Below are 15,053 nucleotides of genomic sequence, written 5' to 3'. Positions count from 1 at the left end.
CACTGTTTTCCCATTTTTCTTGTCCAACCAATCATGGCAAGATAATTCTTAGGATGTTTATAAATTCAATCTTTGTTATAGTTCATAGGCATAATATGAAAATATTCAAGAAAATTATGGAGGCAGAGGAATAATACGAGTGTCTCTTTTACTATACATTAAAATATAAAGCTATAGAGAACAAAACATTGTATTACTGGCCCAGAAATAGACAATCCATGAGACAGAAAAAAAAAGAAAAGACAATAGTTATGTACATGGAGCTATAATACATGATAAACATAAACATTGTATTTTCATGCAGGGAAGAATCAAAGATTATTCAATAAAATCGTATTGGTACAGCTGGTTATCATAAAGCAGTCTTTACTCTTTATAGTAAAATCCCATCTGGATCAAGGAGCTAAATGTAAAAAAAAAAAAATTTAATTTAAAGTCGTGGATGAAGAAAAAGAAAATTGGGTCATGGGAGACAGTTGAAAGAGGACTAGAATAGTTTAATAATCTTGGGACTGAATAAATGTTTCTCAACATATCAAATCCAAAAATGTAAATAAATTGGTAAAATTAGACCTCATAATTTTTTTAATTATACATCAAAGTTACAATAAATTTGAAAGATAAGCAAAGACTTAAAGAAAAAGTGCTTATAATATATGAAGAAGTTTCATATTTACAAAGGGCTTGTGTAGATCGTAAGAAAGATGAGTATCAATAGGAAAATGAGCAAAGAACATGGACAGCAATCATTTTTTAAAGCCAACATTTTTTTATTATATTTTATTGATTATGCTGTTATAGTTGTCCCAATTTTCCTCTCTTGCTTCCCGCAACCCACCAACTCCTACTTCCTTAGGCAATCCACACACCTTTGTTCAAGTCCATGGGTCATCCATTTAAGTTCTTCAGCTACTCCATTTCATATGCTGTACTTTACATTCCTATGGCTATTCTGTGACTACCAATTTGTATTTCTTAATCCCCCCACCTCTTCACCCATTGCCCCAAACCTCCCAACTATTTGGCAACCATCAAAAAGCCCCCCTATTCCATGATTCTGTCTCTGTTCATCTTCTTTCCTTAGTTTGTTTTTTTTTTTTTATTCAATTATTGATAGGTACGTGTTTATTGCCATTTTATTGTTCATAGTTTTGATCTTCTTTTTCTTAAATAAGTCCCTTTAACATTCCATATAATAATTGTTTGGTGATGATAAACTCCTTTAGTTTTTTCTTATCTAGGAAGGTCTTTATCTGCCCTTCAATTCTAAATGATAGTGGTAGAGCAATCTTGGGTGTAGTTCTGTGCTTTTCATGACTTTGAATATTTCTTGCCAATCCCTTCTAGCCAGCAAAGTTTCTTTGGAGAAATCACCTGACAGTCTTATTGGGACTTGTCTTTGGGAAATTAACTGCTTTTCTCTTTGTTTTTATGATTCTCTCCTGCCCTGACTGGCGTGGCTCAGTGGATTGAGCACCAGCCTGCAAACCAAAAGGTCGCCAGTTCAATTCCTGGTCCGGGACTATGCCTGCATTGTGGGTCAGGTCCCCCAGCTGGGGTCATGCAAAAGGGAACCAATCAATGTTTCTCTCCTCTTTCTCCTTCCTTCCCCTCACTCCAAAAATAAATAAAATCTTATTTTAAAATTCTCTCTTTATCTTTAACCTTTGGCATTTTAATTATAATGTGTCTTGGTGTGGAACTGTTTGCATCCCTCTTGTTTGGGACTCTCTGTACTTCCTGGACTTGAATGTCTGTTTCTTTCACCAAATTAGGGAAGATTTATCTCATTTTTTCAAATAGATTTCCAATTTCTTGCTCTTTCTCTTCTTCTTCTGGAACCCCTATGATGTGAATGTTGGTATGCCTGAATTGTCCCAGAAGTTCCTTACACTATCCTAATTTTTTGAATTCTTTTTCTTCCTGTTGTTCTGATATGTTGTTTTTTGTTCCTTCTGTTCCGTATCATTGATTTGATTCTCAGCTTCATGTACTCTGTTGATTCCCTGTAAATTGTTCTTTATTTCTATTCATGTATCCTTCATTTCTGCTTGGATCTTTTTTATGCTGTTGAGGTCCTCCCTATATTCCTTGAGCATCCTATAACCAGTGTTTTGAATTCTGCATTTGATAGATTGCTCATCTCCATTTTGTTTAGTTTTTTTTCTGGAGTTTTGATCTGTTCTTTCATTGGGCCATGTTTCTTTGGTTCCTCATTTTGGCAGCCTTCCTTTGTTTATTTTTATGTATTAGGTAGAGCTGCTATGATTCCCTGTCTTGTGTATGGCCTAATGTAGTAGGTGTCCTATAGAGTCCAGTGGCACAGCCTCCCCTATCACCCAAGCTGGGTTCTCGAGGTGCACCCTTTGTGTGGGCTGAGTACACCCTCCTCTTGTAGTTGAGCCTTGAATGCTGTTGGCAGGTCATTGGGAGGATTTACCCTGGCCAGTCAGCTACAAAGACTGTCTGACCACTGACCACCAGCCTCCTTCCTCCAAAGAGGATCAGCTGTGCAGGGTCAGGGTGGTGGTGCTCCAGCGTGATCTCTAGCTGTCCACTGGGTACACAGGCTCTGGGGTTTCCCAGGTGGTGTAGGCCACAGTCAGCCCGTGTTCTGCCTGAGGCCACCCAGTATGAGCTACCAAGCAATTTGCAAATGGCTCCTACTTGCACTGGGCTTGGATGTTCCCAGGTGAAGTCAAACTGTGATCCAAATCTGGTTGCTGCTAGTGCCTGGCCTGTGACCACATAGCCAGATGCGTGGGAGCTGGGGGATTGCTGGCTAACTGTTGCTTGAGAGGATTTATGAAGATGTGAAGTCTGAGTCCACACTAGCCATTCACATGAAAATGCCACCATTAACAGCTTGGGTGGGTCCAAAAGTTGGGTATGACAGAGAAAACCATGTTAGCCAGGTTGATGGAGTCTTAGATATGACCCTTGCCTGCTGGCTCTGTGGCTCTTTGTGGGGAGGGCTCAGAAAAGGAACAATGGCCTCTGCTCGTTTTTATGTCTGGGAGAAAGCTGTCCCTCAGCTGTTGCCCTGATACCATACTTCAGTTTCTCCCTGTATGCCACTGGTGCATTTCAAGCTGCTACCCCAGTGCTAGAGCTCAGAGCGAGTAATTATAGGTTCATGTTTGGGCCCTTTAAGAGCAACTGCTTGGGATCCCAGTAGTTCCTTTCCCAACTGAAACCCTGCTGGTTTGTACAGCCAGAAGTTGTAGGGACATATCTTCCTTGCACTGGAACCCTGGGCTAGGGGGCCTGGTGCTGGACTGGCACTCCTTGCTCCCAAGATATCCCTCCTGAATTTTTATCCACCACTCATGGGTGTGGGACCAGCCCATTCTGTGTCTCCACATTCTCTTACCTGGATGGATGTGGTTTCTTTAGTTCCATAGTTGTCAGACTTCCATTCAACTCGATTTTTGACAGTTCTAAGTGATGGTTGTTCTATATTTTAGTTGTAATTTTGATGTGGTTGTGCAAGGAGACAAGCTGTGTTTGCCTACGTCTCCATCATGACTGGAAGTGGGATTAATATCCCAACCAACATATTCAATATCTACAGCAATTTTTTTAATGGAAATAAAGTTATAATTTTTCAATTTTCAAATAGTTGAAAATTCCCTATGTGGCTAAGAAATGGACATTCTCACATACTGTTGATAGGAATGTAAATTGGGACAAACTTTTTGGAAAGTATTTGGTAAATGTGCACAAGCAGCGTTGGACCTGAGAATTCCACATAAGTTTTTGTTCTGAGAGGATAATCAGAGCAGATGAATACATAATCTTTGCAACACTGCGATTTATTTTTTCTCAACTTTTTATTTTGGAAAATACAGTGAATACCCATGTACCTTTCACCTATATTCACCAATTATTAACATTTGCAATACTGGAATTTAAAACAAATTAAATGACTGTATATAGCGGTTTGGTTATATAAATTATATCATTTGAATACTCAACTGTAATTTTTCATTTATTGATATGAAAAGATGTCCTCAACATATTGAACAAAAACACGCTGAGAAAGGTCCAGTTTTATAAATGCAGTACACACACACACACTAAATAGGGAGACATTTAAAAAGATGCTCATTGGAGTGTAAATAATAATTCATTTACAAGTAGAAAGGTTTTAGATGAGTTTTACTATCACGTGAATACTTCTGTATTATTTTAAGTCTTTATAATTACAATTTTATAATCAGAAAAACCAATAAAGCCATTTTCCACTTGGAAAAAAAATGTGTACTACCATAAATATTAAGTAATTATGCATGACAACTAATAGATTCAACATGTTCTCTTTCAGATTCAACATCCCACCGCCCTAGGATTAGAAGTTGGCCAAAACATTCAGGTACCTGTATTCAACCTTTTAGCCTTAGAATTGTAAATTATACTTGAATTTTCAATTATTTCAGAAAAGCTGAAAGAATTGAATCAGCATTTGTGATTTGTATTATTTATATGTTGTGCTTCTTCTTTAACCTTAGGGTTGCATAAACAGACTTGGTAAGGATTTAAGACATTCTTTCCTCAAAGACTTTACAATTTAGTTAGAATAGCTCTCCAGAGAGCTTTTAAAAATGCATGAGCAGGGCAGTGATGGATATGCAGTCAGTGATTTGGAGACAGGACATGAGAACCCTGATAAATGTAATTTTGTTGACAATCTGAAGTGTAATATTTAAGGAGTTGAGACTCTTTAATTGCTTTTACTCTGCTTGAGGTTAAAAACTTTTGAGTTTGATAAAAGCCATGTTGTTCAGTTCTAAAATTGGTAACAAAATTGACCTTTCTTACAGTCCTTTGAGTAGGTGAAAGAACTTATTGCCAGCCTGGGTGATTTTTTTGCCATACTACATTCTGTTGCAATTATGCCTAATACACATGATCTTAGTAACTATGGATTCTAATTTATTCCCAGTGTGTAATCTCATTGTTCAAGTAGCCTCTAGGGAAAATGAGAACTAAGACATAATATCTCTGTATAAGAGTGCGTGTGTGTGTTTTGTTTTGTTTTTTTAAACATCATAAGGGACTTAAGAACTGCCACATTTCCCCCTTTCATTGTCTAAGGTCAAGCGTAATCCTGTATAGTTTGTAGCATAATTAGGCTCAGAAAGCCCTGGTCTAGAATTATTCACCATGACTTTCACTATCCTTCTAGTGTAGGAACTGGCCCTGGAGAGAATAAGAAGGCACAGATGAGTCTAACAGATTATAATTAGGCAAATAATGCCCTATCTCTTTTCCTTTTTTTTTTTATCGCTACTTAACCAAATTATATTTATTAGCATACACCCTTGCTTAGCCATGAGCTATGCTTTCAACAGACAAGTAAAAACATTAATTAGTGCCTTATTTGTATTCTGTAAATTTAAGTCTTTTAATTTAGATGTAAACCAATGTGCAAAAACTTTAAAAGTAAATGTTTCTTTAACACAGGTGAAATACTTTGGACGTGATCCAGCTGATGGAAGAATGAGGCTTTCTCGAAAAGTGCTGCAATCTCCAGCTACAACCGTTGTCAAAACTCTAAGTGACAGAAGCAGTATTGTAATGGGAGAATCTGTTTCACAGTCATCATCTAACTCTTCCCCATGATATATTTTTTAAGAATTAATTCTAGAGTGACAGTCTGTAGAACAAAATTTCAGTAGTATCTTCTAATGTATAGATTTATATATAAATACATTATGATTTATATTAAAATGCTCATTTTTGATGTGCCACTTTTTATTTTGTTACCTATATGCCCTTATTATTTAATTACAAATCAAAAGTTTATTAAAAGTAACCCATTTATACATCTTAGAAAGATTACTATCCTTTATTTCCTATAATTCTGAAATATCTGAAAACTTAACTCATAAATCACATCTGTTACTATAATGGATCTTTTCCCACATATTTACTCTTGGTCATCTTATGGCTCACCTCTTTGCCCAACTTTACTTACCTACAACTATTTCACAAACTGGAACTTGTCATATTCAAAGCCAGTGCCTATTACTTTAGTCCAGTTACCAGATATAGTAAGGCGCTGGGGGAGCTTATCTGAGCTGCTTTTCTTTTAAATGTATATTTTATTATGCTATTACAGTTGTCACAATTTTTCCACCATTACCCCTTTTCCCCCATTAGCCCCCTTCCCTCCAGCAATACACTGCTAGTTCACATACATGGGTCATGCATATAATTTCTTTCACTTCTCCATTTCCTATACTATTCTTAACATCCCCCTATTCTGTACCTACCAATTATGTTTCTTAATCTCTGTACCTTCTCCCCCCGCCCATTCTCTCCCTTCCCCCTACCTGCTGATAACCCTCCAAATAAGCTCCACATCTGTGATTCTCTTCCTATTCTGGTTGTTTCCTTAGTTTTTGTATTTGTTTTTTTTTAATTCAGTTGTTGATAGTTACAAGTTTGTTGTCTTTTTAATGTTCATAGTTTTTACCTTTTTCTTAAATAAGTCCCTTTAATACTTCATATAATGAGGGCTTGGTGATGATGAACTCCTTTAGCTTTACCTTGTCTGGGAAGCACTTTATCTGCCATTCTGTTCTAAATTATAGCTTTGCTGGGTAGAGTAATCTTGGTTGTAGGCCCTTGCTTTTCATCACTTTGAATATTTCTTGCCAGTCCCTTCTTGCCTGATTTCTCCTTTGAAAAATCAGCTGATAGTCTTTTGGGAACTCCTTTGTAGGTAACCCTCTTCTTTTCTCTTGCTACTTTTAAGATTCTCTCTTTATCTTTAACATTTGGCATTTTAATTATGATGTGTCTCTGTGAGATCTTTTTTCGGTCCAACTTGTTTGGGACTGTGCTTTCTGGATTTGTATATCTGCTTCCTTCACCAAATTAGGGAAGTTTTCTGTCATTATTTTTTTAAATAAGTTTTCAATTTCTTGCTCTTCCTCTTCTCCTTCTGGCACCCCTATGATTCAAATGTTGGTACATTTAAAGTTGTCCCAGAGGTTCCTGAGCCGCTCCTTGTTTTTTTGAATTTTTTTTTCTTCTTGCTATTTCTGAGCGAATGCATTTTTCTTGTGTTCCAAATCATTGATTTGATTCTCAGCTTCATCCCCTCTGCTATTGGTTCCCTATAGATTTTTCTTTATTTCACTTAATGTAATCTTCATTTCAGCCTAGATCTTTTTTATAGTGTTAGAGTACCAATGAGATCGAGTATCCTGATAACGTGTTTTGAACTCTGCATCTGATACTGTGCTTACCTCCCTTTCATTTACTGTAGTTCTTTTTCTGGAGTTTTGTTCTCTTCTTTCATTTGGGCCATGTTTCTTTGTCTCCTCATTTTGGCAGCCTCCCTGTGTTTGTTTCTGTGTATTAAGTAAAGCTGCTTTGACGCCCTGTCTTAGTAGCATGGCCTATTGTAGTAATCGCAAGGGCAGGCAACCTATGTCACCACTCTATGGCTGTGTGTGGCTGAGGCTTGGAGAGGGGACAATGCCGCTGCTGGCCTCAAGTTTTGCCCAGGAGGGAGCTGTGTCCTGGCATTCGCCCTGTTCCCAGTCAATTCACTTTCTCCCCATATGCCACTGGTGCCCTTCCCTCTGTTGCCCTGGTGTCGAATCACAGAGAGGGTGGCTCTGTGTGATTTCTACGTCTGTTGTGGGCCCTTTAAGAGGAGTCTCTTGAGAATCCCACTTACTTCCACCACCCCAACCCCCACCGGTTTTTACAGCCAGAATTTATGGGGACTTATCTTCCTGGCTCTGAAACCCTGGGCTGGTGTTCTGGTCTGCTGCTGGGATCCCTCCTTCATATAGTATCCCTCCCGATTTTTATCCACCACATACATGGATGTGCAATCAGCCGTTTCACATCTCTAGGCCTCTCCACGCATCTCTGGTTCTTCCCCCTCCTAAACATCTGAATGAATGTGGATTCTTTAAATCCTTGATTGTCAGACTTCCATACAGCACGATTTTGATTTGTTTTGTAGTCTAGTTGTAATTTTTGCTACCGTTGTGCGAGAAGGCAAGGTATGTTTACCGATGCCTCCATCTTGGCCAGATGTCTGAAGCTATTTGTTGTTGTTGTTGTTTATTTTAGAGAGAGGGGAAGGGAGGGAGAAAGAGAGGAAGAGAAACATCAATGTGTGGTTGCATCTTATGCATCCCCAACTGGGGGACCTGGCCAGCAACCCAGGCAGGCATGTGCCCTGACTGAGAATCAAACCGGCAACCCTTTGGTTCGCATGCCAGTGCTCAACCCACTGAGCCACACCACCCAGGGATGAGGCTAGTTCTTAAAACTCTAGAGACCAATAGCTCACTAATCACAGACCACCAAAAGGATCCTATTTCCACTTAAGCAAAGAGCCTACACTAATGTCTGAACTTTTCTTTTTATCTTCATTCATATATTGGTAGTTTTCCCTATTTTCTAATACATTTTCCTATGAGCTATTACATTCTAAAATCTCTAATTTATAATACCTCAATCAAATGCAATGCCCACCTTTGGTAGTTAGTGCAATATTGGTACTTACATTTTCCTTCATATTCTTTTTATTGACACCACCCTTCTCATAAATTAGTTTTTATACAATCATATTTCCTTTCCTTATAGATTATCTTGAATTTCTGGATCTAAAATAGTAGTAGGAATATCAGTATCTTTCTTAGTACAGTTCAGTCAGTCACAGCATTCATTTATTCAACACTAACACTTGTGTGTAGAGGTGCGTCACTACACAAAACCAAAGTTCCAATGCTCACATACTAGTGAGTGGAAACTGACAGTAAATAAGTATATATTGTAAAATGTTAGGTAGTGATGGGAGCTTCACAGAGAGGCCCTATTTCCTGCAGTGTGAAAACAGGTGGGGTTTGACAGTTGCAGAGGTCTAAAGATAGTTGAATGCTCAGCCTTCGTGAGTCTGCTATGCAGTTAAGGCAGTTTGGAAAGCCTGAAGCTTTGAAACATGGGATGGGTGCTCATGAGAATTTGAACTCTGTAGACAACCTGTATCCTCAGGGCTTGCAGATGTGGCTCATACCTCCTAGTAATTGGTAACACTCCCCCCTCCCCGTGCCCCACCTCCTTGCAGAAAGACCTCTTCCATAGGTACCCCCATTTCTGATATTTTTTTAAAGAAAAAACTGGATAAGAGTATAGAGTAATAAAGGTGAAATTTTAGATAAAATAATCCATAATGGCCTGAGTAGGTAACATTTGAGCAGACTGGAATAAAGTGGAGGAAGATGTACAGCTATTTTGGAAAGAATTCCAGATACAGGGACTAATAACTTAATTTTCACTTGTTAAGTTTAGAATATAGAGCAGCCTTTCATTTCACAGTCTTTTACTCCTTAATCTTGTGCCTGTTCTTCACCAGAAATAAATTTTACTTAAAAATATAAAACAAGAGGAGATGGCCAGTGCAAGGTGTTATTTTCAAAGCATTTACTCAAGCAGGAATATGCTTGGTTACTTGCAAGAACGCAGACACCGAGATCATATGAAAGTTTAACAGGCTTATACAAAATTTTAGGGTTATAAGAGTCAAGATTAGGGTGGTAGGCGTGAAAATGGAAGAGAATATGTCTTGGTATCAAGAGATAAAAAAAACAACCCAAGTTAAGCTAAAGCAAATTTTTTCAGAGGGTTAAATCTCAGCATAATCTACCTGAGATTTAATTGGCGTAGTAAGGGAGGAAAGAGATTACACACTGAAGGAATTCAAATAATAAATTGGCATGTAGTAGCAAGAGCAAGAGGATTACATTTGGCATTAGATTTCTGGGGTGCTTGATCAAGGAAGCTGGAGACTAAGTAAGACTGGATAATCAAGATTTCACTATTTGGGACAGACAATTATCACTTTGTTTACTCTGTCCCCTTAACCTTGACCATCTTTGCAAGCCAAACTCCCACTCCAAGGATCCTCTAACATCAGCCTCAAAATGATCTGTGTGAAGCTCTCTCAGACCCAAGACAGAAATGTTATTTTCTCTAGACTCAAAATGCATTTTTCCACATGCATCATAGCAATTAATGAGTTCTATTGTTATGCATAACTTAATTCAAGTACAATTTCTGGGGCCCTCTTTAAGTTAAAAATCCTGTATATCTAGATTTTGAAATTAGAATTGTTTTTTTTTAATCTGGTTACTGCTCTGTGTAAAACGTTTCTTGTTTCAGTGTGCCGCTGAAGAGTGTCCACACAGAAGAACTAGCCAAAACAAAAGCACGTTTTGACAAGGCCATTAAGTAATGACTACAATTCCCAAGATGCCCTGCCGTCAACAAGTGCATCTCGCCTGTTTTTCACTTTTCAAGCTAGTAATGGGTTGTAAATGAATTGGCAGTTGAACAAGCTGGGACTCTTAAAAAACGAATAAAAGGATTTTACCAAGAATGAACGGAGATTAAAATAAACGACTGCCAGTGCTATGTTTGACAACTGTTTGACAACTAACGTCAATTCCTCCTTCGCTTATCCAGTGCAAAAGACCTCCCGATAGATAACACAAGAAATGCCCACAAGAAAAACTCAAAAATAGCAAAACAATGCTCTTGGGTGTTTTAGAAAGGTAGCTCCCCACCAGTTCCCTAAACTTATCTGGAGACTTATTTTCCGAGTTTACAACCACAGTTAGAAGCACTGTATTTTCATGAAGCGGCAAGTATGTTTTTCGATGGCCAGCTACCAAAAAACCTAAGAGTGAAACGCTTTGGCGGGAAATAGGAAATTGTCAACACGCTGAACTGTAAGATTCCCAAACGAGTTTTAGTAGTTTTCGGGTCGCCTTAAAAGACTCAAAAGTTCCCACGTCTTCACACACAAAAAAAGCGGTCTCAACTATTTTTCTCTCAAAGGCTGACAGAGTGAGCTTCCACTAAGGAATGCGAGCACATCTTCCTTCTTGCTCAAGGTTAGTCCAGTCCAAGAATGCGTACCTCCCAGGTTTGCTTTGCCTTTTCCTCAGAGGTGGATCCCAAAACTCGTCACACGCCGGGTGCACCCAGCAACCGGACGAAGCGAAATCCACGACTCAGTTCTCGCCCCCTACTCAGGAAGGTCTCGCGTCTCCAGCAGGGACGAGAAATCGCGATAACCATCTAGTCGGCCGAGATCCCGCGCTAGCAGGCGTGGCCGAGAGAGGAAGAACTCGCACTTAGATCCTCCCACCTCAGTTCAGCACCTCGCCTCGCGAGAACGCTAAGTACTGCTAGCCCGGAAAGGCGAGGAAAGGCTGAGGTACTGTAAGTTGGCCTCGACGGCCGCCGTAGCCCCTGCTAGGACAGCCCGTGCAAACCTGCTGGAGGAGGAAGAGAAAGGCAGAGAGAATCGGGTTACAAGATGGCGGGTGTGTAGTAGTTACGGCGGCGGAGGCGGCGGCGGGAGAGCAAGCGAGCTCCGGGGGGTGGGGCAAAGGAAGGGGAGGGTGGGTGTGTGGGGAAGAGTGAAGTGAGAGAGAACCAGGACTCTGGCCCTAGAGGTGTCGGTGGCTCGTGTTGCCCTTTCCCGCGGCTGAACCTTGGGAGCCATGGTGAACTTGGGCCTCTCCGAAGCCGCCGCCGCCGCCACCTCTACAGTCTCTCAAGAGTGAGAGTCGCGGACGAGGTAAACGTGGAGGCGGCGGCCGGAGCTGTGGGGACAGCAGCCACAATGTCGGATACGCGGCGACGAGTAAAGGTCTATACTCTGAATGAAGACCGGCAATGGGACGACCGAGGCACCGGGCACGTCTCTTCCACTTACGTGGAGGAGCTGAAGGGGATGTCGCTGCTAGTTCGGGCAGAGTCCGACGGTAAGGTTATTGAGACGGCAGGAGAGGGAACAATCCTTCCAGGCCGGGCACAGCCCTGGGGTTTATACTCTTACTACCACCTCCGGGTAGAACTCATTGGTTTTGTTCCTGCACTTCTGTAGGGTGAAAACAAACTCTGCTTTGTCCGCATTTACCCTCGGTCAGACGCCGACTCTGTTCCCCCGCCTCCTATTTCTGTTCAGGATTTGACCCCTTCCTCTCCAGTCTTTTCTTTTGGAGAGGGGAGAGTGTGAACGAGAAGGGAGGAAGCTCCTGAGGGACAAGGTATTGATCTGTAGTCGTTTTAGGGACCAGACCCTCCTTTCTCTTTTTATTTTGTCTGTTGTGTGTCTGGTATAAAAGGTTTAGTGAAACTTTTCTGACTTTTTTGTTTTTCCCAACGAGCCCCAGTTGCCACAGTGGACAGGTGCTGGGGAAAACCAAAACGCACCTTTTAAAGCCCGGGGTTATTACAGACTGTTGTCACGATACATGCACGCACAAGCACATATGTCTTGAGTCTGGGATCCCTCCAGGCTACCTTTGTGGGGGTGCTGTGGATTCTTTACAACCTAAACAAGTTAGGACATCGAAGCAGAGAGCAAACTTGTATTCCTTGATATATTGTACCAGTCATGTGTGAAGTATTTTTAAATCTTGAAACGTAGAGCTGTAATTAAAACACCTTTCTTGTAATCTGAAACTATGTGCCCATAATGGAAAAATAGCTATCTTAGATTTATTCTTGACGTATTTTGTACTTTCGTACTTTCTCTTATTTCTAGGAATCTTGGACATTTATTTCTACATGCTGTGTCCTTTTGTTCTTAAGGAGAAAAGGATAAATGCAATTATGTACTTTGTGTACTTAGATCCCTATTGTGGTTGTTCATAATATGTTTTATTTGTTAAATTGGAAATGCAATAAAATAACTGTTAAGAAGAGTTTGGCTTCAAGCGGTCATTTAGACCTTAAAATTTTATTTCAATAAAACTTTAATAGTCATCAAGTCTCCTTATATTCTTGGTCTAAATGTTTGCCTTAGATGGATTTTGTTTTTCTTTTCAGGGTTTCTGGGGATAGGATAATATGTTCTAAATTAAAGATGAATTAGAGTACATTTGATTAGTTTAGGTGTTTAGCTGAGTAAAGAGAATATGAAACGTTCTATTTCTTTTTTTAATGTGAACTCTGATTTTTTTTGTTCAGGGTTTTATAAATTGAAACTTACAGATACTATTTTTTTATCTTTCAGGATCACTACTCTTGGAATCAAAGATAAATCCAAACACTGCATATCAGAAACAACAGGCAAGTAGTTGTTTATCTTTAATTTGAAAGACTTCATCTGTGATCAAGGAAGTATTTAATCTGACAAAGATGGGAAAGCTTTCCTGACAAGAAAAACATGTTCGGTAAACAAAGTTACAGACCATATATATTTCCCTTGCAGATTAAAAGTTTCAAACTGAAAAGTGAAAGTTTATGTACTGGCAATAATTTATCTTTGAATTGAGTCACTGTTAGTTTATATTAGAATACAATGTATTCGTTAGTCTTATTTAACCTGCCAGGTCTCCGCTTTGCCCTGTACACTAAACCTTTTATTCTCAACTACATTTAAGGGAAATGGCATACAAGAAAATTCAAAGGGTACTCTTTAAAGCAAGGAAAGCCTGTTTGTGGTGTGAAATTAGATCCTTTGACTCAAGCAAAGGTAGAGTTTTGAAGTAGAAACACTTAAATCCTCTTCTTTATTTGTTGTAAATTTTTAATATAATGATCAGTGATACTTCACAAAAGTGTACATTGTCAATTATGTAATGTTTTATGTTTATATTTATTGTCTTATTGGGAAAAGAAAACTTGTGTTGTGTTTTAGTGTACCAAATTATTTAATTTGGAAATGGCAGCAGTGAATCAACCTTTATTCTGTGAATGTTTTCATTTTTATTATGAAAGATTTCAAAATTGAAAAGTACAGAGAATAATATGAGTATCTGTGTAACACCACCAGGTTGAACAATGTTAACATACTGTATTTGTTTCAAATCTTTTTGTAATTTTGAACATTATGGGTAGAGTTAAAGCCCCCTTTGTACCCATCTCATTCTATCCATTCTCTATCTTCCCTATAGGTAACCACTATTCTGAAGTTGATGTGTATTATTTCTGTACATGCTTTTATACCTTTTCTGCATATGTATGTATCCATGAATAATATGTAGTCTTTTGTGTGTTTTTAAACTTTATACTATTGATCTCGTACTCTTACATGTATTCTGCAACTTTCATTTTTCACTCAACATTATTTTGGAGATTTGTTCATGTTAACGATGTAGATCTAGTTGTTTAAAAAAAAAACATACTGTACAGTATTCTGATGTATGATATATTCCTGTTAGACATTTGGATTATTTCCAGATTTGTGTGTGTGTGTGTGCTGCGAGTCAAGTGAATATAGCAGATATTTTTGAAGGGAAAGATAATTTATATTTAGATTATATTTACATTATCGATTCCTATTTTCTTCAAGGCCAATGAAATTTTGGATACCCAGAAACAAATACTTCCTGTTGGAGGGATGAAACTATGTCTGTTGCACAACGCATTATTAGTAAAAGTCTTATTGTAAAACAGTTATTGTTTTGTGTATGCAGTATATTCTTAATCAGTTTTTGAAATATTTTTAAGTTTCAGTATTCAATTAATAGGTTTTTTTCCTCGTCTTAGAAAATGTTGTGTGTCCTTTCTGATGGAAAATCAAATTAAACATTTATCCTGTTTTGAACACCTGAAGATGTTTCTATACCATAGACATTTAAGTAAATTTAATTTCTAAGTCAACCAGACTCTCTTTGCACTGAATTTTGCCAGACAGCCACTTAACAATTTTTTTTGTTAGCTTGCTTATTTGTTGGGGTGAAAAATGCTAATATTTTGTGATTATTTTTTCCTATCTTCATGAATATACAATTCTCAGGAACTGTGGTCTGAAATGTGATTCCCCACAAATTAGTTATAATATGGATTTTTCTCAAATGAGGATACAAGATCCTTTGGCTGTTGTTGCTCTTGAGAAGATCACATAATGGCAGAGGTTTGTGTATAAAATAGTCCCCCAACATTAGTCCAAAAATGCACAGTGGTTTTTTTCAGAAACTTTAGGATGTAGTTTTGTGTGTAATGTTACTCTGCTAGAAAATTAAAGTGTTAGAGAAAAAAATACATATTTAAAAATTGTT

At 38.5% G+C, this 15,053-nt stretch overlaps 2 protein-coding genes across 4 annotated transcripts in view; both read left to right on the top strand.

Annotated features, from left to right (window-relative positions):
* PNPT1 (polyribonucleotide nucleotidyltransferase 1) overlaps positions 1-5,746 on the top strand; it is a 45,543-nt gene extending 39,797 nt beyond the window's left edge. For both annotated transcript variants that reach the window (XM_090281314.1, XM_090281315.1), the window contains exons 27-28: positions 4,328-4,375; positions 5,467-5,746. In XM_090281314.1, coding sequence (XP_090137440.1) covers positions 4,328-4,375; positions 5,467-5,625 — 207 coding nt within the window. In that variant the 3' untranslated portion in view covers positions 5,626-5,746. The remainder of the gene's footprint in view (positions 1-4,327; positions 4,376-5,466) is intronic.
* A 5,687-nt stretch (positions 5,747-11,433) lies between these two features.
* Positions 11,434-15,053, top strand: part of PPP4R3B (protein phosphatase 4 regulatory subunit 3B) — a 62,272-nt gene continuing 58,652 nt past the window's right edge. Inside the window, exons 1-2 of one of the 2 annotated variants that reach the window (XM_090281313.1) lie at positions 11,434-11,807; positions 13,064-13,119. In XM_090281313.1, the coding sequence (XP_090137439.1) occupies positions 11,666-11,807; positions 13,064-13,119 (198 nt within the window). In that variant the 5' untranslated portion in view covers positions 11,434-11,665. The remainder of the gene's footprint in view (positions 11,808-13,063; positions 13,120-15,053) is intronic. The other variant, XM_090281312.1, reaches the window with a different exon arrangement.

The sequence above is a fragment of the Furipterus horrens genome, unplaced genomic scaffold, assembly GCF_987537825.1.
Source record: "Furipterus horrens unplaced genomic scaffold, mFurHor1.1.pri manual_scaffold_6, whole genome shotgun sequence".
Lineage (NCBI taxonomy): Eukaryota > Metazoa > Chordata > Mammalia > Chiroptera > Furipteridae > Furipterus > Furipterus horrens.
This window is presented reverse-complemented; position numbering and strand designations above follow the sequence as displayed.